Source organism: Oncorhynchus mykiss, chromosome 3 (assembly GCF_013265735.2).
Source record: "Oncorhynchus mykiss isolate Arlee chromosome 3, USDA_OmykA_1.1, whole genome shotgun sequence".
Taxonomy (NCBI): Eukaryota; Metazoa; Chordata; class Actinopteri; order Salmoniformes; family Salmonidae; genus Oncorhynchus; species Oncorhynchus mykiss.
The window spans coordinates 49,079,299-49,103,697 of NC_048567.1; the positions used below are offsets into that span (position 1 = coordinate 49,079,299).

A 24,399-nucleotide genomic window follows, 5' to 3' on the forward strand; every position below is an offset into this window, starting at 1 on the left:
GGAACTTGTAGGACGCTGGCAAGTCACATCTTAGCTCTGTCAAGGAGAGAAACACGGGCAGGATCGATTTGTTACCTGCTATTCCAAGTTATACTCTTTTGTCACTTGCTTTCTTCTGTATGTGCTGAAATTCTGCAAAAAAGAGAAATTGGACAACCACTTATGACAGAAGTTGATGGAGTAATACACCACAATTGAGTGTTCTGACAACTTACATCTCGTGTTGATGTTTTGTGACAGGAATATACTACTGTCATTTCCATAGTTAAAGCGGTCCTCAAACTGCATGTCCAAACCTTTATTTTATTTTTTAGAAAGCGATCAAGGTTTCTCAACATTTTATATTTGGAGTGAGAACTTGCCTTGGTTGTGTTTGGTACCAAACATTCATTATCACGGTGTCATATTCCTTGGCATATCCATGGGCTCTCAGGAAACGCATGTTACACTGGATCAGGTCTTAGAATATCTCCAGTGTACCGTCAATGTCAAACCCAACAAACAAACTAAGAACAAGGCAAGAGGTTAGATAAAACTGAAAAGTTATAGTGGAGTATTATTTTCTTACCCTGCATCAAGCATTGCTTTACCAATGTTAAGAACTCCGCATCCCAAATCTGCAACCAATTTGCCTTTGTTGTCATGTGTTGTGGATTGTATAAAGCATATTTTATTTAACCAGACTAGTCAGTTAAGTAGAAACTCTTATTTACAACGACGGCCTGGAAAAAGGCCTCCTGCGAGGAGTCTGAATGAAGAGATTTAGAACTGCCCAGTTTGTGTGTTGCAGCTCGTTCCAGTCGCTAGCTGCAGCAAACTGAAATTAGTGACCCAGGGATGTGTGTGTGTGTTTTGGGTACATTTAACAGAATGTGACTGGCAGAACGGGTGTACATGCTTAAAGGAGAAATGTAAATTACTTTAAAGTTAGATGGGAATTTTGTTGGAATTGAAATGGCTTTGTCTAAGAATTGGAATGCCAACAAATTGGGAAGAGCCAGTAGCAGAGGTTTTGGCAGATCTAAATGTAATGCCGATATGGATGCCTCTGAAGTTGACGTTACAGCTTGGCTAATGGGAAAATGCTGCCATACAGTGGATTCGGAAAGTATTCAGACCACTTTTCCCACATTTTGTTACAGCCTTATTTTAAAATGGATTCAATTGTTTTTTTCCCCCTCAATCTACACTACCCCATAATGACAAAGCAAAACCAGGCAAATATATTACAAATTAAAAACTTATGTAAATGTAATATTTAAGTATTCAGACCCTTTACTCAGTTTGTTGAAGCACCTTTGGCAGCCTCGAGTCTTGGTTATGATGCAACAATATTAGCACACCTGGATTTGGGGAGTTACTCCCATTCTTCTCTGCAAATCCTCTCAACCTCTGTCAGGTTGGATGGGGGGTGACGCTGCAGAGCTATTTTCAGGTCTCTCCAGAGATGTTCGATCAGGTTCAAGTCCGGGCTCTGGCTAGGCCACTCAAGGACGTTCAGAGAATCCCGAAGCCACTCCTGCGTTGTCTTGGCTGTATGCTTAGGGTTGTTGTCCTGTTGGAAGGTGAACCTAAACCCCAGTCTGAGGTTCTGAGCGCTCTGGAGCAAGATTTCATCAAAGATCTCTGTACTTTGCGCCGTTCATCTTTCCCTCAATCCTGACTAGTCTCCCAGTCGCTGCTGCTGAAAAACAACCCCACAGCATGATACTGCCACTGACATGCTTCCTCGTAGGGACGGTGCCAGGTTTCCTCCAGATATGACGCTTGGCATTCAGGCCAAATAATTCAATTTTGGTTTCATCAGACCAGACTCTTGTTTCTCATGGTCCTTTGGATGCCTTTTGGCAAACCCAAGCAGGCTGTCTTGAGGAGTGGCTTGTTTCTTATTTTCTTCAAGCATTCGGACAGGAGATGAGTGCAATTGTGTATTGCTGCTGTTTGTCTGATATCACATTTTATTGATCACATACACATGGTTAGCAGATGTTATTGCGAATGTTGCGAAATGCTTGTGCAAAGTTTCCTAAGAACTAGAAGCGAGGCAGCCATATCCAACAGTCTATGGTAATCTCTGTTGACCATGAGAGCATTTTGCAGAGAAAATGAGGTGAGGCATACTATTTAGGCACGGTATATGTGGCCCATTGTTTACCTTGTTACCTGGCAATGACCACAAGGGTGTTTCAAAGAGCTGTCAGTCAAGGCAAGCTCATGAATATAAGTTTCCCACCCACTCAGCCTGTTCTTTCAGGCTTCCTGATAGTCAGATTTCTTATATTCTGAGCATTTTAATAGCAAAATATTAAGGGTTATGTTTTGGTCATTTTAAAGCTATTTTTTTCTTGGGAATCAGCGGGACCTTTAAAAACAATATGCCCATTTTCCCACCAGAGATGTTTCCATCAAATTGATCTGTTGCAGGAAAAAGGCTGTGCATGATGAGTAGGGCACATAAATAACTTTTGCCGTTAAATTCCAATGTACCGAATAAAACATACAAGTTAAATGGATTTCCATCGCATTTAACTCTACTGATGGTTTTGTCCCCAAAAATGTTTTTGCGTTATAGCGAATGTGGTCTTGGCAAGTGCGCTCTACCAACAACGTGCAGATACAGTGCAGGTAGGATAGCCTACATGAAATTATTATTATGGACAAAAGAGCAAGGTCATTTTTATTTGTCAAACAGTAGCCAAGCATCGATCATCACGTCTGCAGAATAAGACCCTCTATATTTATTGGAAAGGAGCATCAATCGCATGCACTTCCACCACCTTGTGAAGTTTAGAACTTAAGTTTATCTGTAGCCTAATAAACTGCATGCTTTCACGAGTCATAGCGGGAGGACCACACAACATACCATTGCGTGACTCCAAGTTTACTTCGATATGTTTATTATATCAATATTTGCACAAAAAAAATGGCTTTCCATCACTATTTCGCACAAGTCATTTTACTGACAAAAAGATCCCACCTTGTCTAGCATATTTTGTTTTGTCGACATTTAGAAAGTTTACATACCATTGCATACCAAATTTGCTGTTTCCGTCAGGCCTGTCATAACATTTTTTAATGTCCAATCATTCCTATGGAGGACTGCTTTTCTGAGGAGTGCCAATATGACCAACCGGTGGCTTCAAAGCCTGTCGTTGGCCAATACATAGCATCAGCAATCCAGGGTTTATAGATAAATATAGATGTAAAAATGGGTTAAAATCTCATGTGGGAGATCTCATGTGGGAGATGTATGTAGATTTATGGTGCTTTCAATACAACTGGTGCTGCGTTCAAAACAACTGGGAACTCTGAAAAATATGAGGTGAAATCATGACATCAGGTCAGAAACGGGAGCTCTATAGAGGCCTGAGTTGGATGATCATTCAAATAAAAATGACCCAATCGGAGCTCGTTGTTTTGAACGCACTGGATTTGGAAGTAGGAGATTTGCCCAGTTCAGTTGTTAAGAAAGCGGCATGAGAATGAGAAAAAACGAGTCGGAGCCCTAGAAATATGTCCGAGTTTCCGACTTGGAATTCCAAGTGGATTTGGTGGTGCGCGCTAAATAGCGTTTCAATCGGTGACGTCACCTGCTCTGAGACCTTGAAGTAGTAGTTCCCCTTGCTCTGCAAGGGCCGCGGCTTTTGTGGAGCGATGGGTAACGATGCTTCGTGGGTGACTGTTGTTGATGTGTGCAGAGGGTCCCTGGTTCGCGCGAGGGGACGGTCTAAAATTATACTGTCACACTTGCAACTCGATATCTTATTTTTATTTTCATAATTTTTTTTATTAAACAGTAACATGCAAAACACAAAACAGAACAGCCAGAGGGATTCAACAAAGAAAGAGAATAAAAATGACAAATCCACATTATATCAATGCAAATACAGACATGTAGCGAATAAATTTACATTTTGTTTTGTATACGTTTTAATGATTCTAAATCGTTTTCCAAATCAGAAAAAAATAAGAAAAGGGACTTTTACTTTATGAATTGATTTGTGTATGAAAAATGTTAATAATAAAATAGAGATTTATGACATACTCACGTTCAATTGTGGAATCAGTGTAGTAAAATAATATCTTAAAAATGGATATTTCACTGGTTGTATGCAATTTGTTGCCAAGATATATTTTTACATCAGTCCAGAACACTTCACCTTGTAAACAATGACAGAAGTGTTAAATAGATTTAATTTCTAGATCACAAACACTGAATTCACTGGTAACATCAGGTATATATTTATAAATCAAGCTATTACACAGATAGAATCTATGGATAATCTTAAAGAAGATCTTCTTTACTTTATTGGTCACCAGGAATTTGTGTGGAGTGAGCCAAGCACAGCGCCAGTTTACATCAAAAGATGAAGCTCAACAAAATATCGAAGAGGGAAAAGACTTCCTGTAGAAAATATCCCTTAATAAACAATTCTTGAATTTCTTACATAGTAAACTTATGCCATTCACCTGGATATCACTTACAATAGGAGATATTCCAAAATATGCATTACTCTGAAGTAAAGATATTATCCTACTAGGTATAGCTTTTACAATAGTGTCATTCCTTGCTTGAAACCTCAAAATTGTATATTTTCATAAATTCTCTCTGTGTAAATAGATTCCCACTAATACTAACTAATTGGCTAACAAGAACAATGTTTTTTGAGAACCAGTTACAGTAAAATCACATCTTGTTAATATGTAATATCGAACCATTATTCCATATAAAACATTTGAGGTGAAAAGTTGTGGTTATACAGCAAAGCCCAGCACATTAAAGCCTGCTTGTGAAAAGCCGCCAATTTCACAGGAAGTTTACCAACAATATAGGGACATTGTAGTAAAAAATTAAGCCCTCTGAGCTTCTGAAAAACAAAATGAGGTATAATATTCCAGAAAATATGAGGATTTTTTAAGTACCTTTTAGTGAAGTCTAAGACATTTAGACCGCCATCCCAAACCCTGTTGGTGATAATCTCTTTTTAGCTTATGTGGCTTGTTTTTCCATATGAAGTTGTACAATAGCCTATCTAAGGTACATCAAGTGGATTTGGGAATATCAATAGATGAAAAAAGATAGGATGCACGAAATAGCCCCTCAGCTTTGAAGACTTAAATCCCTCCCTAACCATGAAGATCATTTTTTGGGGGGACAGATTCAGTTAGAGTTCAAATTAAAATCATTCACAGCCTTAAGAATTTTGGTGATCTTTACACCGAGGTCGGTTACAGTATATTTTTCAGAGATGTTTACAATCTGCTGGGTTGACAGCTCCTTTCAGAACAAACATCTCACATTTGGAAAGATTTAATACCAAACCTGAGATTTTGGAGAACTGCTTCACAATATCTAATGCTAATCTAGCTTGTGACACATTTGTCAAAAAAAAGTGAGGTGTCATCTGCCAGTTGGGATATCTTGATCTCTCTGGCCTGGAACATAATGCCTTCAAATTGACTTTGATAAACTAATGAGCACAAGGTGAGATTGGACAACCTTGTCATATTCCTTTGTAAATGTTAATCCTTGAGGATGTTCCATGACAGAGTTTGATAAAGCTATTGCCACCATTATACAGAGTTCTAATAGCATCAACAAAAAAATGACCAAACTTCAAATGCTTAAGACAATCAAAGATAAAATTGTGACTTACAGTATCAAATTCTTTCTGAAAATCCCAAAATAAGATAACAGGGAAGTCATCCAATAGATCACAATACTCAACCAAGTCTAACACCAGCCTCAGGTTATTAGATATATGGCGCCCGTTCATAAACCCTGATTGACATTCATCAAGCAGATCCTTCAAGCAAGACTTTTCGCAAAGATTAAGGCTATTTGTAGTCGTTGTTTAGGAGTGTGATTGGACGGCAATTATCAATATTTAAGAGATCCTTGTGTGGTTTAGGTATAAGAGTAATATCCCCTTGCTTCAGAGAGGCAGGTAGTTCTTCCTTCTTTATAGCCTCAAAAGGGTTCAAGTAAAAATTATGCCATTTCTTTAGAGAAGGTTTTGTAGAATTCAGAGGTTAATCCATCACAACCTGGAGATTTGTTATTTTTTAATTGGATGTCTATAATGGATAACAAGGCCGATTTAATTCTTCATTAACCTCTATAGAATCAAGGTGATCCTTAGAGTCACTCAAATTGTTATCTAAGGAGTAGAGATTATCATAACACTTAGTGGTGAAGTCCCTATCCTTTTATTTATGTAACTAGGTAAGTCTGTTAAGAACAATTTCTTATTTACAATGACGGCCTACGAAATATTTTTACCTTGTCAGCTCTGGGATTTGATCTAGCAACCTTTCGGTTACTGGCCCAATGGAACCACTAGGCTACCTGCCGTCCCAGTGGTACGGTAACCCCATGAGGATCTTAAGGTTCCGAAGTGTGTGGAGTTCCCCTCTCCTCTTTTCCGAATTTAAAAAAGTATCTACTGTTCTTTTCACCTTTTTCACACTATTGTTTTCTGGATTTTATGAAGGCTCCTCTAGCCTTTTCCTCATAAAATGTATCTAGTTGATTCTGTAAATCATTCAATTTCAAGATGCTCAATCTCTGTGATATCCGCAATTGTTTTAAGAGAGTTTGGCTACCTCACATCGCCTTCTTAAATAAATATGTTTTCCATAAGTAACACAGGCTGAGCGAATTTTACATTTCTGCAGTTCCCAATATTTCCCATATTCTGCATTAGATGTGGCAAATATTCCAGTAAACAGAAATTAGAATCTTAATCATATTTTTTAAATCATCATGCAATAACAATTAGTTATTTAATTTCCAATAACCACCAGAGTATTTCTTACCATTACTGCACATTCTTCTAGTCAGCCATATGACTTCATGATCCGTCAGGACTGCAGGCAGTATTTTTACATCTACAGTGCTGGGCTCAACACGAACATTATTACGACTGAATTAGGGCAGATTTCAAGTATTCATAACAATCGGTACTCGTCATTTTTGGATGCAGATTATGGCCGATTAAATTGCATTCCAAGAAGAAACTGCGTGGCAGGCTGACCACCTGTTACGCGAGTACAGCAAGGAGGCATGGTAAGTTTCTAGCTAGCATTAAGTTTATCTTGTAAAAAACAAAAATCTAAAATCTTCACATAATCACTAGTTAGCTAGCTACACATGGTTGATGCTATTACTAGGTTAACTATCTTGTCCTGCGTTGTATATAATCAATGTGGTGCCTGTCAATTTATCATCAAATCACAGCCTACTTTGCCAAACGGGTGATTATTTAACAAAAGCGTATTCGCGAAAAAAAGCAATCGTTGCACGGATGTACCTAACTATAAACATCAATGCCTTTCTTAAAATTAATACACATTAGTATATTTTTTAAAACCTGCATATTTAGTTAAAATAAATTCATGTTAGCAGGCAATATTAACTAGGGAAATTGTGTCACTTCTCTTGCGTTCATTGCACGCAGAGTCAGGGTATATGCAACAGTTTGGGCCGCCTGGCTCGTTGTGAACTAATTTGCCAGAATTTTACATAATTATGACATAACATTGAAGGTTGTGCAATGTAACAGCAATATTTAGACTTAGGGTTGCAACCCGTTCGATAAAATACAGAACGGTTCCGTATTTCACTGAAAGAAGAAACGTTTTGTTTACGAAATGATAGTTTCCGGATTTGACCATATTAATGACGTATTTCTGTGTTTATTTTTTATAATTAAGTCTATGATTTGATAGCGAGTGGTGGTAGGCAGCAGCAGGCTCGTAAGCATTCATTCAAACTTTACTGCATTGCCAGCAGCTCTTAGAATCACAGCGCTGTTTATGACTTCAAGCCTATCAACACCTGAGATTAGACTGGTAATACTAAAGTGCCTATTAGAAAATCTAATAGTCAAAGGTATATGAAATACAAATGGTATAGAGAGAAATAGTCAACACCTCATAACTCCTACAACTGGGAATATTGAACAACCAGCTTTCATATATATTAAGTCAGTTAAGAACTAATTCTTATTTTCAATGATGGCCTAGGAACAGAACTGTCGTTCTGCCCTGAACAAGGCAGATTTTTTACCTTGTCAGCTCGGGGATTCGATCTTGTAACCTTTCAGTTACTAGTCCAACGCTCCAACCACCAGGCTACCTGCCACCCGATATGTTCTGAGCAATGAACTTAATCATTAGCTTTTTTACATGGCACATATTGCACTTTTACTTTCTTCACCAACACTGTGTTTTTGCATTATTTAAACCAAATTGAACATGTTTCATTATTTATTTGAGACCAAATAGAACAAATAGTTCATTGTTCATTCAGTATTGTTGTAATTGTCATTATTTCAAATATAATATATATACAGTGGGGCAAAAAAGTATTTAGTCAGCCACCAATTGTGCAAGTTCTCCCACTTAAAAAGATGAGGCCTGTAATTTTCATCATAGGTACATTTCAACTATGACAGACAAAATGAGAAAAAAAATCCAGAAAATCACATTGTAGGATTTTTAATGAATTTATTTGCAAATTATGGTGGAAAATAACTATTCTCTCATCTTTTTAAGTGGGATAACTTGCACAATTGATGGCTGACTAAATACTTTTTTGCCCCACTGTATATATAATAGATATATATAATCAGTTCTTGAATGTAGTGAACGATCTCTATTACTCCATGTGTATTGTTTCTCTCCAGGGGTTTTAACTCTCCATATGTCAATTAAGTCCAGGCTTTGGCAGAAGTTCACCAACTTGTTCACACCAATGTTAGGCCTATGGGGCAATCTATCAATCTGATTAGAATAAACCATATTAAAATCTCCGCCAACTATAATCTGACTGGATGGATATTTTCTCAGAAGACTTAAGAAATACCTCTAGAAGTAAATTATTTTGAGGACTAGAACAGTATACATTAAAAAACACAAATAATCTGTCCATGTGGTTGATCACCGCTACTAGCCAATGACCATTGGTGTCCACTTGAGTAAACAAACATTTCCCTTTGAAATTGTGTGCTAAAATTGCAACCCCAGCTCAATGATTAGTCCCGTGGGCCAAAAAAATGTCACTGCCTCACTGATAATTTAAAAAAAAAAAGTCCTCTTTGCATTGTGTTTCTTGAACGAATACAAGATATGCGTTGCAGTCCTTACAAAACAAAAAAAAGTCTCTCTCTTCAACAGGTTTCGTATCCCCCTGGCATTGATTGACAAACGTCAAGTCCATATAAACAGAATAGAAAGAAAAATCCTATGCAATTTCGCACACTTTTCTATTGTGTTTACTATAAACCACGTTTTGTTACATTTAAGTACATTTGAGCGGGGTTAAGGTTACTCGGAACAAGCTAAAATCTCGTCTGCACTCGGTAGCTGCTGCCTGTAAATGGAATCCCATGAGTTGTATTTTATACCTTCTGTTGACCAAGTTTGAGCTAGACTTTTAGCAACAAAAGCTGCAACTCACAGCACACCCATCGTCAGAGCTACGGGGAGCATGTACAGAGACAGAGTAACACTTCCGCATTTAGTGGGGTCTCAATGAAAACAATCCGAAGTGAAACGGACGCTACGAAAAACTACCACTATGAACATCGAGTTTTTGCAATACAAAATATGCATGACATTTTCGTATTCTATACTTAGTCCACTAGTTACTGCCACTATAAAGAGTGTATTGTTATTGGAAGCACTGGAATCTTCTCTTGTAGGATTACTGTAATCGTGGGTTCTGACATTGTCATTGTCATCAGCTGCATACGGGACAGCAGTAGCCGAGACTACGACACAGTTAGTCACTTGCCAAACTTGGTGCTGATTGGCAATGAAGTCGCACGCCAATGTGGTTGATTGACTCCTGTGGAACCAACTGAACACTATAGACGCTGAATACAACTCAACACAATGGTATTATCGAAATGTATCGCGAGAAATCACGAGAACGTACCAACAAGACAACAAAAATAAATTTGTGGAAAACAAGCAGTGAATTATGGCGGCGTCACTGGTACGCCGGGACAAGAAATCTACTGCTGCCCATTTAAAGGCAGATCTTAATTGGACTGACAACAGCTCTGGTGTCCGACAACTTCAAGAGCTACTTGATTCTGTTCTTAATCCAGAAAAGCCAGCGGCAGACACAGAAGCCCTTGACTGGTGTAAATGTCTAATAGCAGGAGGAGAAGGTTTCGAAGAGTTCTGCAAAACGGTCCGGTCCTATGACAACGCTACTTTATGTGGCTTGGTTTGGACAGCCAATTTTGTGGCATACCGCTGTCGGACCTGTGGCATATCACCTTGCATGTCACTTTGTGCAGAATGTTTTAATAACGGCGATCACACAGGCCATGATTTCAACATGTTCAGGAGCCAGGCTGGTGGGGCCTGTGACTGTGGAGACAGTAATGTCATGCGAGAGACTGGGTAAGTCTTTAGGAGCGTTAGCTGGCTGCTAGCTAGCTACACACACACACACACACACATTTTTAATAATGTGGTAAGGCGAGCCAGCTACGTTGGCTAGGCTGTTAATGATGATGGCTAGCTTGCGGGCTAACAGCTAGCTAGCAAAGTTCTACGTGGGAGTGTCAATTTGTAAAATATTTAACAGTGCCGGTTTGAAAGGTCCCTGTCTTTTTATAATTGTACTGACATGTATTTGGCGGCAGTGTGATACACACGCTCTAGTGGTTAGAGCGTTGGACTAGTAACAGAAAGGTTGCAAGTTCAAATCCCCGAGCTGACAAGGTACAAATCTGTCGTTCTGCCCCTGAACAGGCAGTTAGCCCACTGTTCCTAGGCCGTCATTGAAATTAAGAATTTGTTCTTAATTGACTTGCCTAGTTAAATAAAGATAAACATGTTGTCACTGAGCATGCCATTGTTGCACTTGATAAAGCATTCACTATTACATTTAGCTACACAACGTAAGAATAAGTGCTGTCTTTATGGGGCACTAGTTATAGTAATTTGGCTAACTAACAGAACATCAGAGGATCGACCCAACCCCAGCAATCTTGTCAAGTGCACACCGCTTTGATCAATCGCTCTGAACCAGACAGCTGTTTTTCCTGTTGTAGATAACTCCTGCAGTGAAATTTTATATTCCTGTAATGTAAATACTGTACTATTGAACTTAACGGTTCTACAGGGGTTCTAGGATAATGACACATCTTCCAAGCAGAATAATTGAATCACTTCATGTGACATGTCATTTCTTCTTTGATCCTTACTCCCCAACATTTCTGAGTTTACTTTTCTGCTGTTATGTTGTTTGATGGCATAACAGTTTGTTCAAGGCAGCCAGATATACTAGTAGCCTATATTATAATTCACCTTTTGCACTTTCAAAGGAAGATAAAATATACTGCTAGTGTTCATTAGATAGGTTGCTGAGTAATTGTTCCCAAATACTTACATTTATTTTGGGTACTTCTAAAATCAAGATATGTGTGGTGTTCTTTCTCAGATTTTGCAATCGGCATCGGTTAAGAACCGGGGAGAATGTCCCCTCAGTCCCCAGAGACTTACTACTGATGTCAGAGATGGTCCTACCCCGCTTCATCATCTGTATCATACAGTACCTAAGGGATGGATACACTGAACCAGGTGAGAAAAACCGCACGTCTCTGTCTACAGGATACTCTATTTTTTTTTATTTAACTAGGCTAGAAATCGTGTTCTTTTACAACTTTATCTTATGTAGGTAATTCTGCTTGTTTTCATGAGCCTATCTGACACACTTCATAACTTTTATCTTATCTTGCACTCAGACACATCAACTGAGAGAGACCTACAGAAGGTCTTACAGCAGCTGGAACCCCAGATCTCCTTCTTAGAAGAACTTACGAAGATGGGTGGGGCAATGAGAACTGTACTGACAAAGATCCTAACGAATCAGCAAATATTCAAGGACCTGAGCGTGGGTAAATATGTCTGTTTCCACTCTCTCATCCAGCCTTTGGTTGAATGTTATTCTGACCATGTGTGGGAAAAATTATCAAAAGGATAGCGCTATACTGAAGTTGGGCTACTAATGCTTTAATACTTCACTTTTGGCATTGGTGTGATGCCAATGAATGTCTAATTAGTTTAATAAATATGCCCTGTAGGTCAAGAGGAGAATGTATATGCAAAAAATAACTACGAGAAGTACCTGTCAGCGCTGAAGAACTCAGGCCTGGTGTCTGTGGAGGAGAAGGCCCAGTCTGGGGCTGCAGAGCCAACTCGCGGGGCTGAGGCAGGGGCTGGCGCAGGGGCGCTGGGTTTACTGGGTAAGACCTCATCCCCTCTTTAGGAGTTGGTGCTCAAAATAAGTCAAAAATAACATTTTATTTATTTATTATGTAAGTAATGTTTCTCAATAACTCATTAAACAAGGGAATAATCAGCTAATAGCTGCTTTCTGCCTCTGCTCTGTTTTCCTTAGGAGCTGAAGCACCAGCCAGCCCTGATGAGTCCAATAAAGAGGTATGTGAATACGGTATCAGAATAGTTAGTCTCGCTTCTCAGTATTGAAATATAGATAGTTGTTATATTACTTCCTATTGTCTTTTTAAAGGAGGATCAAGATGGGGGGCAATCGGTTGGACAGAGAAAGAGAGTTAAACTTAGTAGCACTGCCAAAGGTAATTCACATAGAATGTTATGCAGGGTATGTAATGATGAATAATGCACAGGTATTTCATGTGAAAGTCAGCATTACCATGAGACCAGTCAATTGTGTTATTTTCTTAGATCCATCCATTATGGACTCTCTGAAACACAAATGTTTTCTGGAGGAGTTGCTGTTTTGGACAATAAAGTATGAGTTTCCTCAGAAGATGGTTACTTTTCTACTGAACATGCTGCCAGATCAAGACTACAAGGTATGTTTAATTAGGTTAAGTGTAGTGCATAGATTTTCTAATTCCTACGGTTTATGGTGGATTGGCACTTCTGCATTCTTGCCTAGAGAAGCTGTTACAACAGCAAATGCATAAGATAACCTGCTTATCATCCTTTTGTAGATCACCTTCACGAAAACATTTGTTCAACATTATGCATTCATTATGAAGACACTGATGAAAAGCCAGGAGTCAGATACCATGTCCAACCGCATCGTACATATCAGTGTACAGCTGTTCAGCAATGAGGAGCTAGCACGTCACGTCACCGAGGAGTGTCAACTCCTAGACATCATGGTCACTGTCCTCCTCTACATGATGGAGAGTTGCCTTATCAAAAGTGAACTTCAAGGTGAGCTGTTTGAATGGCCATACTGATGATTGGGTTGTTTCATTCATGAATCTAGTGTGCTTCTCACACTACTGAGCCTAGCGTCCTCTCCCTCTTCTCCTTATTTTCAGATGAAGAGAACAGCCGCCATGTTGTGGTCAACTGCAGCGAGCCTCTGCTGAAGAACAACACTTACTGGCCTTTAGTTAGCGATTTTATTAATATTCTCTCACACCAAAGTGTAGCAAAAAAATTCCTGGAGGACCACTCACTGCTCATGCTGTGGATGAGCTTTGTGTCCTTCTTTCAAGGTAATTCCTTGTGTATTTAAGAATATGAATAGCAGTGGTGATGATTCAGTGTTTTTCCTCAGTCATTGTCCCAGGTAGAGTAGCTGGTGTGATTTGTAGTGGATTCGTTAGTATATGACACGCATAGATATCACCTGTCTCTGTTAATATCTGCTTAGTCATATGATGCAATGTTATCCCTCTGAGATTCTCTTCCATTGGTTAGTCACTGCTTTTTAGTTGTTCCCTATTTGCTGTAGCTAAGTAAGCATTTTAAGGTGCGCATGTGACAAATAACATCTGATTTTGATTTCAAACGGATGTTATGTCACATCCAACTTAACTTTTCCACTGCCTGACCAAATGAGAATAATGGTGCATGTCTCTATTAGTATTATAGTCTGTGCAGCACTCCTGCCATGTGTCCACCAAAACCCTAAAAATAACCCCTAGCCTCAGATACTGTGGACTGGAGTATCCGCTTACCAAGGAAAGGTGCATAGAGCGGAGTGCCTCTGTTATTTTATGCGTGTAGACTGCTCTGGCCTTAAGTACATTCTTACAGATTTATCTGGGTGTCAACGAAGATGTTTGACAGGTTCACCTGCCTTTTTGTCCATTGTGTCCCTTAAGCGGCTTTCAGTGAACGAGACCACTAATAATGCTTCATGTTTCGTGATGACTTAGTGAATGAAACCACTGTAATAATGCTTAGTGTTACGTGATGACTAACCATGAAAGCGCTCCTCTGGTCCTGTAGGTATGAACTTGAATAAGCGGGAGTTGAGTGAGCACGTGGAGTTCGAGTCCCAGACGTACTATGCAGCTTTTGCAGCAGAGTTGGAGGCCTGCGCACAACCAATGTGGGGTCTCCTCACACACTGCAAAGTCAAAGTGAGTCCAATAACCCTTGTTTAATTATTATTAAAACATTTTAGCAGTGTGGATCAAGTTGTAGCTATTTGACGTTCCAGTATTATGCACGGAAACCGTTAGGAAAATGATTACACTATGAACAATTGTTTATTTGCAGGAGACACAGGAATACACCAAGACGGTGGTGCGTTACTGCTTGGAGACTCTGCAGATCTGGTTTGATGCCATTGGCTTTGTGGATGAGGTAACTCAGCAAATAATCACAACAGTCAGGATGCATTTGTAAATCAACATTTTCCTTTAGTGTTTATATCTGGTCTCTGTTTCTCTGTAGCCTGCTCCAAATCAAGTGACCTTTCACCTGCCACTGCACCGTTACTACGCCATGTTCCTAAGCAAGGTGTGGCAGATCTACAACCCTTTAAGTTCTGTTTCTGGTGCTTTAAGCCCTCTTTGTAGTGAGTTGACTGTCTATTGTCTCCTAGGCAGTGAAGTGCCAGGGGCTTGACCTGGACAGTCTCCTCCCACACCAAGAGATGCTCATGAAGATTATGGTCCATCCACTCCAGATTCAGGTATTGCACCGGTACAGGCCATTACACATTTCTTTGCAATGTCTTGACAATGGCTCAAATATCAGAACTGGTTGTGTGGTGAATAACGTCACACAATGTCTGAAAAGGAAAGGCTGACTCGTACCCGAACAGTTGTTAGTGTCTTATAAATATGATAAGGAGAAGTTGACTGGCTATTTAAAGGGTTCCTGTGTGACTACTCTGGAGATTACCTTAATGTGTTGTCGTGATGTGACTACCATTAATGTGATGACTGCTATTCATCGAATAATTACCTCCTACGTTTAATTATTACTCAAATCAATCACGAAACAATGAATTTGTCATTTGGGGCTCCACGGGCAAAGTTTATTTAATCAGTTACCGTTTCCTGAATTAGCTCAAGAATATATTGATATCATACCAGTCATCAATTAATAATTTCCTCATATCAGTCTCTGAATGTCGCATAATCCTTGGACATCTACACAAACCTTAGCCTAAGTGAATAATCAGCGATACACAAATTGTCTTAATCATTTATTTACTAACTTAACAATCACAGAATTGCATGAACATACATACATAGGTTATATTGATTACTAACATAATGCATATGAAAAGTTCCTAGTGGACTAACCCGATATGACTGTTTGTTACACAGTGGAAAGGGGGTGGGGAAAGATTATGAGCGGGAGAGACAGAGCGTGGACTTATACATACATGTGGAAGCTATGCTCATGGGAATATGAATACTTTGCACATGAACGACCGCTCATTCGAAAATAATTGCAATGCATATACAGTTGAAGTTTACATACACTTAGATTGGAGTCATTTAACTCGTTTTTCAACCACTCCACAAATTTCTTGTTAACAGACTATAGTTTTGGCAAGTCGTTTAGGACATTACTTTGTGCATGACGCAAGTAATTTTTCCAACAATTGTTTACATACAGATTATTTCGCTTATAATTCATTATCACAATTCCAGTGGGTCAGAGGTTTACATGCACTATGTTGACTGTGCCTTTAAACAGCTTGGAAAATTCCAGAAAATTATGTAATGGCTTTAGAAGCTTCTGATAGGCTAATTGACATCATTTGAGTCAATTGGAGGTGTACCTGTGGATGTATTTCAAGGCCTACATTCAAACTCAGTGCCTCTTTGCTTGACATCATGGGAAAATCAAAATAAATCAGCAAAGGACCTTGTGACGATGCTGGAGGAAACCGGTACAAAACTCTCTATATCCACAGTAAAACAAGTCCTATATCGACATAACCTGAAAGGCCGCTCAGCAAGGAAGAGGCCAATGCTCCAAAACCACCATAAAAAAGCCAGACTATGGTTTGCAACCGCACATGGGGACAAAGATTGTGCTTTTTGGAGAAATGTCCTCTGGTCTGATGAAACAAAAATATAACTGTTTGGCCATAATGACCATCGTTATTAAAAAAGGGGAAGGCTTGCAAGCTGAAGAACACCATCCCAACCGTGAAGCACATGGGTGACAGCATCATGTTGTGGGAGTGCTTTGGTGCACCAGTCCCTCCTGCAGTTCACAAAATAGATGGCATCATGAGGAGAGGAAAAGTATGTGGATATATTGGACAACCTCTCAAGACATCAGTCAGGAAGTTAAAGCTTGGTTGCATATGGGTCTTCCAGATGGACAATGACCCCAAGCATACTTCCAAAGTTGTGGCAAAATGGCTTAAGGACAACAAAGTCAAGGTATTGGAGTGGCCATCACAAAGCCCTGAACTCAATCCTATAGAAAATTTGTGAGCAGAACTGAAAAAGCCTGTGCGAGCAAGGAGGCCTAGAAGGGAGGAATGGGCCAAAATTCACCCAACTTATTGTGGGAAGCTTGTGGAAAGCTACCCTAAAAGTTTGACCCAAGTTAAACAATTTCAAGGCAATGCTACCAAATACTAATTGAGTGTATGTACATTTCTGACCCACTGGGAATGTGATGAAAGAAATAAAAGCTGAAATTATTCTGACATTTCACATTCTTAAAATAAAGTTGTGATCCTAACTGATCTAAGACGGGGAATTTTTACTAGGATTAAATGTATTCGGCTAAGGTGTATGTAAACTTCCGACTTACGTGTGGATGTTTCTGTTGAACTCGATCCGTCTATGTGAAGTGGTTAAATGTAAGTCTCTGTTTGTCCACCAAAGGTCACAATGTCCTTTGTTGTAGGCTTGTTTCTTAGATTGGGTACATCAGGTGTGTACCAATTGGTGTTCAGAGGGATCTGTATTTCCCAATGTTCATTAGATTAGGTACCTCAGAGGTACCTATGATGGTGAGAGGAATTTGTCCTCCCCTATTCTTGGTCAATTTTCCTAGACTACCATACATGCAGAGCTGCAGACTGAAACTTTGGGAGTGGGGGCCACAATCTGTGGCTTGAGAGTCCACATACATTACCATGCATGTAGTCAGTCGGCCCTAGCTTTTTGGGGTCCCTAAGTGAAATTCTGTTGGACACCTACGACCTTGCGAGCAAAACATTTTAGCGGCTCCCCTCTTGACAACGGAGAACACATTTTCACATTTTCACATTCACAAAGTTTTTGTTCATTTCCTGCAATTTTGCCATGGAGCATAGAGAACATGTAGCATTTTATAAAGTAAGTTTGCTGCAATTCTACACATTTTGCCATGGGGCGGATAGAAACATTTGCTGGGCTGTCCACACCACTCTCTGTAGCGCCATGCAATCGAGGGCGGTGCAGTTGCCATGCTGCATCACTGCTTGGTCAGTCAAGATGCTGTCAATGGTGCAGCTGTAGAAATTTGAGGGCCCATTCAAAATCTTTTCATTCTCCTTCTTCACGACGTGTGTACACCATGTTAAGTCCTTAGTGATTTGGACACTGAGGAACTTGAAGCTCTCGACCCGCTCCACTGGGAAGGGTTTGAGGGAGAGGTTGTTGTCCTGGCAGCTGTCTCATTGTCGCTGGTGATCAGGCCTAACACTGTCGTCAGCTAACTTGATTGTATTGGAGTCGCGCATTTGTGGATGAACAGGGACTACAGAATGGAACTAAGCACACCCCTGTGTGGCCCCAGTGTCAAGGGTCAGTGTGGCGGAGGTGGTGTTGCCTACCCTCACCACCTAGGGTCGGCCCATCAGGAAGTCCCGGATCCAGTTGCAGAGGGAGGTGTCCAGTCCCGAGGGGACTATGGTGTTGAGCGCTTAGCTGTAGTCACATTCTCAAAAGGCCGCCAGTTGCCCATCCCTTGTATACAGTATGTAATTAGCATTTTATGTTCCTCGTGTTTTCTCGTAGGCGAGCCTGTCAGAGATTCACAGTAACATGTGGGTAAGAAATGGTCTCCAGATCAAAGGACAGGCTATGACCTACGTGCAGTCTCACTTTTGCAACTCCATGATCGATCCAGACATCTTTCTGCTCCAGGTAAAAACTACTTACCTACTCCTGGTGATCACAACATTATGGACTGTTATGAATGCCATATACTCCATTGTATAATTGTTCTTCCCAATCTGTCGACAGGTGTGTGCGTCAAGGCTTGATCCCGACTACTTCATCTCTTCAGTGTTCGAGAGGTATAGTCTGAGCTGTTGAAAAAGTCCTTGCAATTTGTCATTTTTCGCTGAACTTGATTGACCTTGTTTATCATCACCCATTGACAACTCCAGTTTTGAAAGTCAAGATGTAACAAAACAGAATTTAATAGCAGTAATTAGGGCTGTGGCGGTCATGACATTTTGTCAGACGGTTATTGTCATGCAAGTTCAAATCCAACTTTATTTGTCACATGCGCCGAATATAACAAGTGTAGACTTTACCGTGAAATGGTTACTTACAAGCCCTTAACCAACAGTGCAGTTCACAAAGAAGAAAATATTTACCAAGTAGGCTAAAATAAAAATGTATAATAAAAAGTAACACAATAACGAGGCTATATACAGGGGGCACCGGTACCGAGTCAGTGTGCAGGGCCACAGGCTCGTCGAGGTAATATCTACATGTCGGTGGGGGCGAAGTGACTGCATAGGTAACAAACAAACAGCGAGTAGCAGCAATGTACGGGAGGAGGGAGGGGGTGTATGTAAATTGTCTGGTGCCGATTTTTTATTTTTATGAATTGTTTAGCAGTCTAATGGCTTGGGGGTAGAAGCTGTTGAGGAGCCTTTTGGTCCTAGACTTGGCGCTCCAATATCGCTTGCCGTGCGGTAGCAGAGAAAACGATCTGGGTGACGAGTCTCTGGCAATTTTTGGGCCTTGTCTCTGACACCGCCTATTATATACAGTTGAAGTCTGAAGTTTACATACAGCGTAGCCAAATACATTTAAACTCAGTTTTTCACAATTCCTGACATTTAATCCTAGTAAAAATTCCCTGTTTTAGGTCAGTTAGGATCACCACTTTATTTTAAGAATGTGAAATGTCAAAATAATAGTAGAGTGATTTATTTCAGCTTTTATTTCGTTCATCACATTGGGTCAGAAGTTTACATACACTCAATTAGTATTCGGTAGCATTGCCTTTAAATTGCTTAACTTGGGTCAAACGTTTTGTGTAGCCTCCCACAAGCTTCCCACAATAAGTTGGGTGAATTTTTGCCCATTCCTCCTGACAGAGCTGGTGTAACTCAGGTTTCTAGGCCTCCTTATTCGCAGTTCTGCACACAAATTGTCTGAAGGATTGAGGTCAGGGCTTTGATGGCCACTCCAATACCTTGACTTTGTTGTCCTTAAGCCATTTTGCCCCAACTTTGGAAGTATGCCTGGGGTCACTGTCCATTTGGAAGACCCATTTGCGACCAAGCTTTAACTTCCTGACTGATGCCTGGAGATGTTGCTTCAATATATCCACATCATTTTCCACCCTCATGATGCCATCTATTTTGTGAAGTGCACCAGTCCCTCCTGCAGCAGAGCACCCCCACAACATGATGCTGCCACCCTGTGCTTCGTGGTTGGGATGGTGTTCGGCTTGCAAGCATCCCCCTTTTTCTTCCAAACATAACGATGGTCATTATGGCCAAACAGTTATATTTTTGTTTCACCAGACCAGAGGACATTTCTCCAAAAAGTACGATCTTTGTCCCCATGTGCAGTTGCAAACCGTAATTTGGCTTTTTTATGGCGGTTTTGGAGCATTGGCTTCTTCCTTGCTGAGTGGCCTTTCAGGTTATATCGCTATAGGACTTGTTTTACTGTGGATATAGATACTTTTGTACCTGTTTCCTCCAGCATCTTCAAAAGGTCCTTTGCTGTTGTTCTGGGAGTGATTTGCACTTTTCGCACCAAAATATGTTTATCTCTAGGAGACAGAACGCGTCTCCTTCCTGATCGGTATGACTGCTGCGTGGTCCCATGGTGTTTATACTTGCGTACTATTGTTTGTACAGATGAACGTGGTACCTTCAAGCGTTTGGAAATTGCTCCCAAGGATGAACAATTTCTTTTGAGGTCTTGGCTGATTTATTTTTGGTTTTCCCATGATGTCAAGCAAAGAAGCACTGAGTTTGAAGGTAGGCCTTGAACTACATCCACAGGTACACCTCCAATTCACTCAAATGTTGTAAATTAGTCTATCAGAAGCTTCTAAAGCCATGACATCATTTCTGGAATGTTCCAACTGTTTAAAGGCACAGTCAACTTAGTGTATGTAAACTTCTGACCCACTGGAATTGTGATACAGTGAAATAATCTGTCTAAACAATTGTTGGAAAAATGACTTGTCATGCACAAAGTAGATGTTCTAACTGATTTGTGAAAACTATAGTTTGTTAACAAGACATTTGTGGAGTGGTCGTTTGCACTACTGGGCCGTTTGCACTACCCTCTGTAGTGCCTTACAGTCAGATGCCGAGCAGTTGCCATACCAGGCGGTGATGCAACTGATCGGGATGATCTCAATGGTGCATCATGGTCAGTTGAACGGTACTTGACCGTTAATTTGCATCTCCAAGCTGCTGATACACGCCTGCGGAACGTCTAAATCTTTAATATACACCATCACAATAAATCCATTATTTATTTTAGGCAGGTCTAAAACATTGTGATATGAATAAAATATATTTCAGAATAACCGAATGAGTCGGCCTACTGTATGTTATCTGGCTATGTGCCATGCAATAGGCTGTAAGCTAGTTCCTTTAGCTGACAAGATTATGCTTAAGTCCTGTGCCATTATTTTGTTTATATTGTAAGAATAATATAATTGAATTTAGCTGAATAAAATTGAAAGGATATTTTTTCCATTCAGGAGTGAGTGTTCATTTGAAGTGGCTATGTTGAGTGTAAAAGTGATCATTTGAAACAGGTCCCATACGCTAGATTTTTGATTTTGGAAAATTTTGTTGTGAATGATACAAACCTTAATGTCTTAAATCAAAACATATATATGGGTTGCATGATGCAGAATGGCCCATTTATCAAATGGGTAGGAGCAGGGAGAATAATAGGTTTATCCGTATGTACTCGAATGGAGGCCAGTTTAAATCATACCAGGTAGGCCTAAATATAGTAGCTGCTGGGATCCTTTTTTTTAGTGGCAACCATCAACTTTCACATGATTGCACATAGACATGTCTGGGCTTATAAAAACATGTATTTCGCTTCATGCATCAACCTCTGTTTAAGGAGCATGCAGCCTGCATTCTGCTCAAACTCTTGTATGCCATGGGATCTCCAACCATGTTCCTGCAGCTACCCAGTGCTTATTTTGTGAAGTGAAATCTGTTTGGGAACAGCAATAGTAACATATTTTCACAACACAACAATTCAACTGTTGATGGCCCCTATCTATGTGTGCTCCAGAAAGGGGAGGAGATGGAAATGCACAGTTTTGAGATTCTGTAGTTTAAGGTGATGTCAGCCAATTACTTGGATATTCAAAATCAAATACAAATTCACTATAATTGTAGGGTAACATGTTGACTGGACCACTCGCGCGTCTGCCATCGCCTACATGTTGATTTTGTTATTTTACCTGAAAGGCACAAGGTCCTCTACTCTGACAATTAATCCACAGATAAAAGGGTCAAATGAATTCGCTTCTAGTAGTCTCTCCTCCTTCAGGCTTCTTCTTTGGACTTTATATGACGGTTGGCAACCAACTTTTTAAGGTGCATTACCGCCACCAACCGTACTGGCGTCTGGACCTCAGTTCATCTTTCAATCACCCACGTGTGTTTATGTTCCAAAAAACCAATGAGGTGGGACTTATAGCCCGTCAAGCATCACAAATAGAATCAAGTTCTATTTTAGCACCTGGCTACGCAGACGCTCACAAGCATTTTGGGTGCTGTGATTTGAATAACATGTATGTGTACATTTATTTTGCAACGCGTGACGCAAGCGGTGTGGTCAGCATGTAACTCTATAAGCTGCCCTGCCCAATCAATGAACCAACGGCATTGCCTAGGCCGATATGTTCTGTGTAGCATAAGGTAACCAGTCCATCCAGTGTGTGTGTATTATAATAATACAGTCCACACTCAATGGCGATTTACTAGAATGTTTAATTTTGGACAATAGGCTAGACCAGACATCTTGGGCTTTGTATTGTATAACGGCACAATTATTTTAATTCAGTTTTTTTTTTTTTTTTTTTTTTTTTTTTCTGGCTTGGGCTCATAGCTTATGTCTGTGGGTGTTCTACATGAAATGCCTTTTAATGCTTTGAATTAATCATCACCGTAGCGCTGTCCTTTTCGTTGTTTGTCTTTGAAACAACATCCACAATGACCATGTTTTCAACCTGTTGTGAACTTCTTCCTTCAAATTATCAGTGAGGTACAACAAAAAAATGTAGCTTAACGGTGAGATTTAAAAAGCATGATACTGTTTTGATGGTGAATGTTTGTAATTTTCGATTGTATTTGCATAGAGATTTGTTAGAGACAATAGAGCCCTGAACACCAGGTCGTTAGCAAGTTGGGTACTACCAACGCATGTCCAGAGTGTATACGAGGAGATGGTCGTGTCACGGGGAATTTGACTGCGCTCATGACTACCTGTGTGGTGGGAATACGTTCACCGCAACAGCTCTATCAGTAACATGTATTTCATATACAGATTCAAAGTGGTGGACCTCTTGACCATGGCCTCTGTGCACCAGAATGCAGTACTGGACGGTGAGCAGGAGAGGCCAATGCTGGAGGGAGCCTTGACGTTTCTCGTCATCTTGTCCAGTCTTCGCATTCACTTGGGTAGGTGCAGATGCATTCAGGGGAGAATAAAATTGTACATGAACAACAATTTGAATATGTTTTATCATCCTGGCTATATTGGCGTTATCCGTAGATGCATGAATGAATATTTCTCCCTCTCATTGATAGGCATGGCAGATGATGAGATTCTCAGAGCCGAGATGGTCTCCCAACTGTGTATGAACGACCGCACCCACAGTTCACTGTTGGACCTCGTATCCTCACTGCCTTATCAGCCTCTAATTCACAGTATAATTAATTGAAAATCCTAACCCGTGGTCAGTATTTTCTCTTTGATACTCATTTGAGTTTGTAGCTGGATTTTTAGTCTCCAGATGTTGTAGTGTCAGTGGTAAAATTTTCTGAAGAACCTTGTTTGTTCCCTTGCTAGAATGTGTAATTACTCACCAAAGGCAATGTGTTGTCCCTGTTCTACAAATGGGAAAAACCACCAATAACACCTTGTTTTCACCATACCTTCCCCTTGTTATTACATGTAAATCTGATTGTGACTGGTTTAATCGATGTAAAGTTGCATCTTTTAACACACAGCCAACAGTCTTTGCATTTTACATTTTTGGGGTCACATTTATTATGCTGCACATTTGCCTAGGTGCATACTTTCCTTAAGTGAATATTCAGATTCCTGAGAATCCCAACCCCAAGAGTGGAATCGTCCCAGGAAGCTGCAGCTTTGAGGAGATGCTGTCTGCCGTGGCTGACTTCAAAGCCCCTGTGTTTGAACCTGGGGGTTCCATGCAGCAGGGCATGTACACACCTAAAGGTAAGTTGTCCATTTTTATCTCATGGCCTGGTGTGAATTCACTAGCTACAGAATGGAAGCAAATAGGAACTTAACAGGGAGGGACCTCCCGGAGTTTGTCCAATGAACTCGTTGTCCTTTTTTTTCTTTTTGCAAAACATTTTACTATGGTGCAAAAGTTTTGCTACGGTGTGTGACTAATGCTGTCCAAATGCTTTGTTGGATCATCACCAAGCGTATTGCTTTCCATTTGAACATAATCACAGGTGCTTTTTCACCAGTCTGCCTTGAGAGGGCACTCATGCACCACAGTTGACTATAGTTCTACCCATACAGAACTAGTAACTTGCACAATTCACAAGACTAAATCAAAACGAGGTCCGTCTGAAAGTCTTCGTTATTGTGATGCCCTTCAGGCAGTTACATCTATATGCTTTGTCTCCCCTGTTACCAAATATAGGGCATTGCCTGCAGAGACCTGTGTATTTTTTAA

General features: G+C 40.2%; 1 protein-coding gene across 4 annotated transcripts in view; it reads left to right on the plus strand.

The window, feature by feature from the left end:
- Window positions 1-9,414: 9,414 nt before the first annotated feature.
- The window catches only part of ubr3 (ubiquitin protein ligase E3 component n-recognin 3), a 45,458-nt gene continuing 30,473 nt past the window's right edge, over window positions 9,415-24,399 (plus strand). The window contains exons 1-18 of one of the 4 annotated variants that reach the window (XM_021597131.2): window positions 9,415-10,419; window positions 11,465-11,604; window positions 11,769-11,921; window positions 12,108-12,269; window positions 12,425-12,465; window positions 12,557-12,623; window positions 12,733-12,863; window positions 13,005-13,233; window positions 13,344-13,523; window positions 14,263-14,396; window positions 14,536-14,622; window positions 14,713-14,778; window positions 14,864-14,953; window positions 18,243-18,371; window positions 18,471-18,523; window positions 23,010-23,143; window positions 23,273-23,358; window positions 23,786-23,927. In XM_021597131.2, the coding sequence (XP_021452806.2) occupies window positions 9,989-10,419; window positions 11,465-11,604; window positions 11,769-11,921; window positions 12,108-12,269; window positions 12,425-12,465; window positions 12,557-12,623; window positions 12,733-12,863; window positions 13,005-13,233; window positions 13,344-13,523; window positions 14,263-14,396; window positions 14,536-14,622; window positions 14,713-14,778; window positions 14,864-14,953; window positions 18,243-18,371; window positions 18,471-18,523; window positions 23,010-23,143; window positions 23,273-23,358; window positions 23,786-23,927 (2,455 nt within the window). In that variant the 5' untranslated portion in view covers window positions 9,415-9,988. The remainder of the gene's footprint in view (window positions 10,420-11,464; window positions 11,605-11,768; window positions 11,922-12,107; window positions 12,270-12,424; window positions 12,466-12,556; window positions 12,624-12,732; window positions 12,864-13,004; window positions 13,234-13,343; window positions 13,524-14,262; window positions 14,397-14,535; window positions 14,623-14,712; window positions 14,779-14,863; window positions 14,954-18,242; window positions 18,372-18,470; window positions 18,524-23,009; window positions 23,144-23,272; window positions 23,359-23,785; window positions 23,928-24,399) is intronic. The other 3 variants (XM_021597132.2, XM_021597133.2, XM_021597134.2) reach the window with 3 other exon arrangements.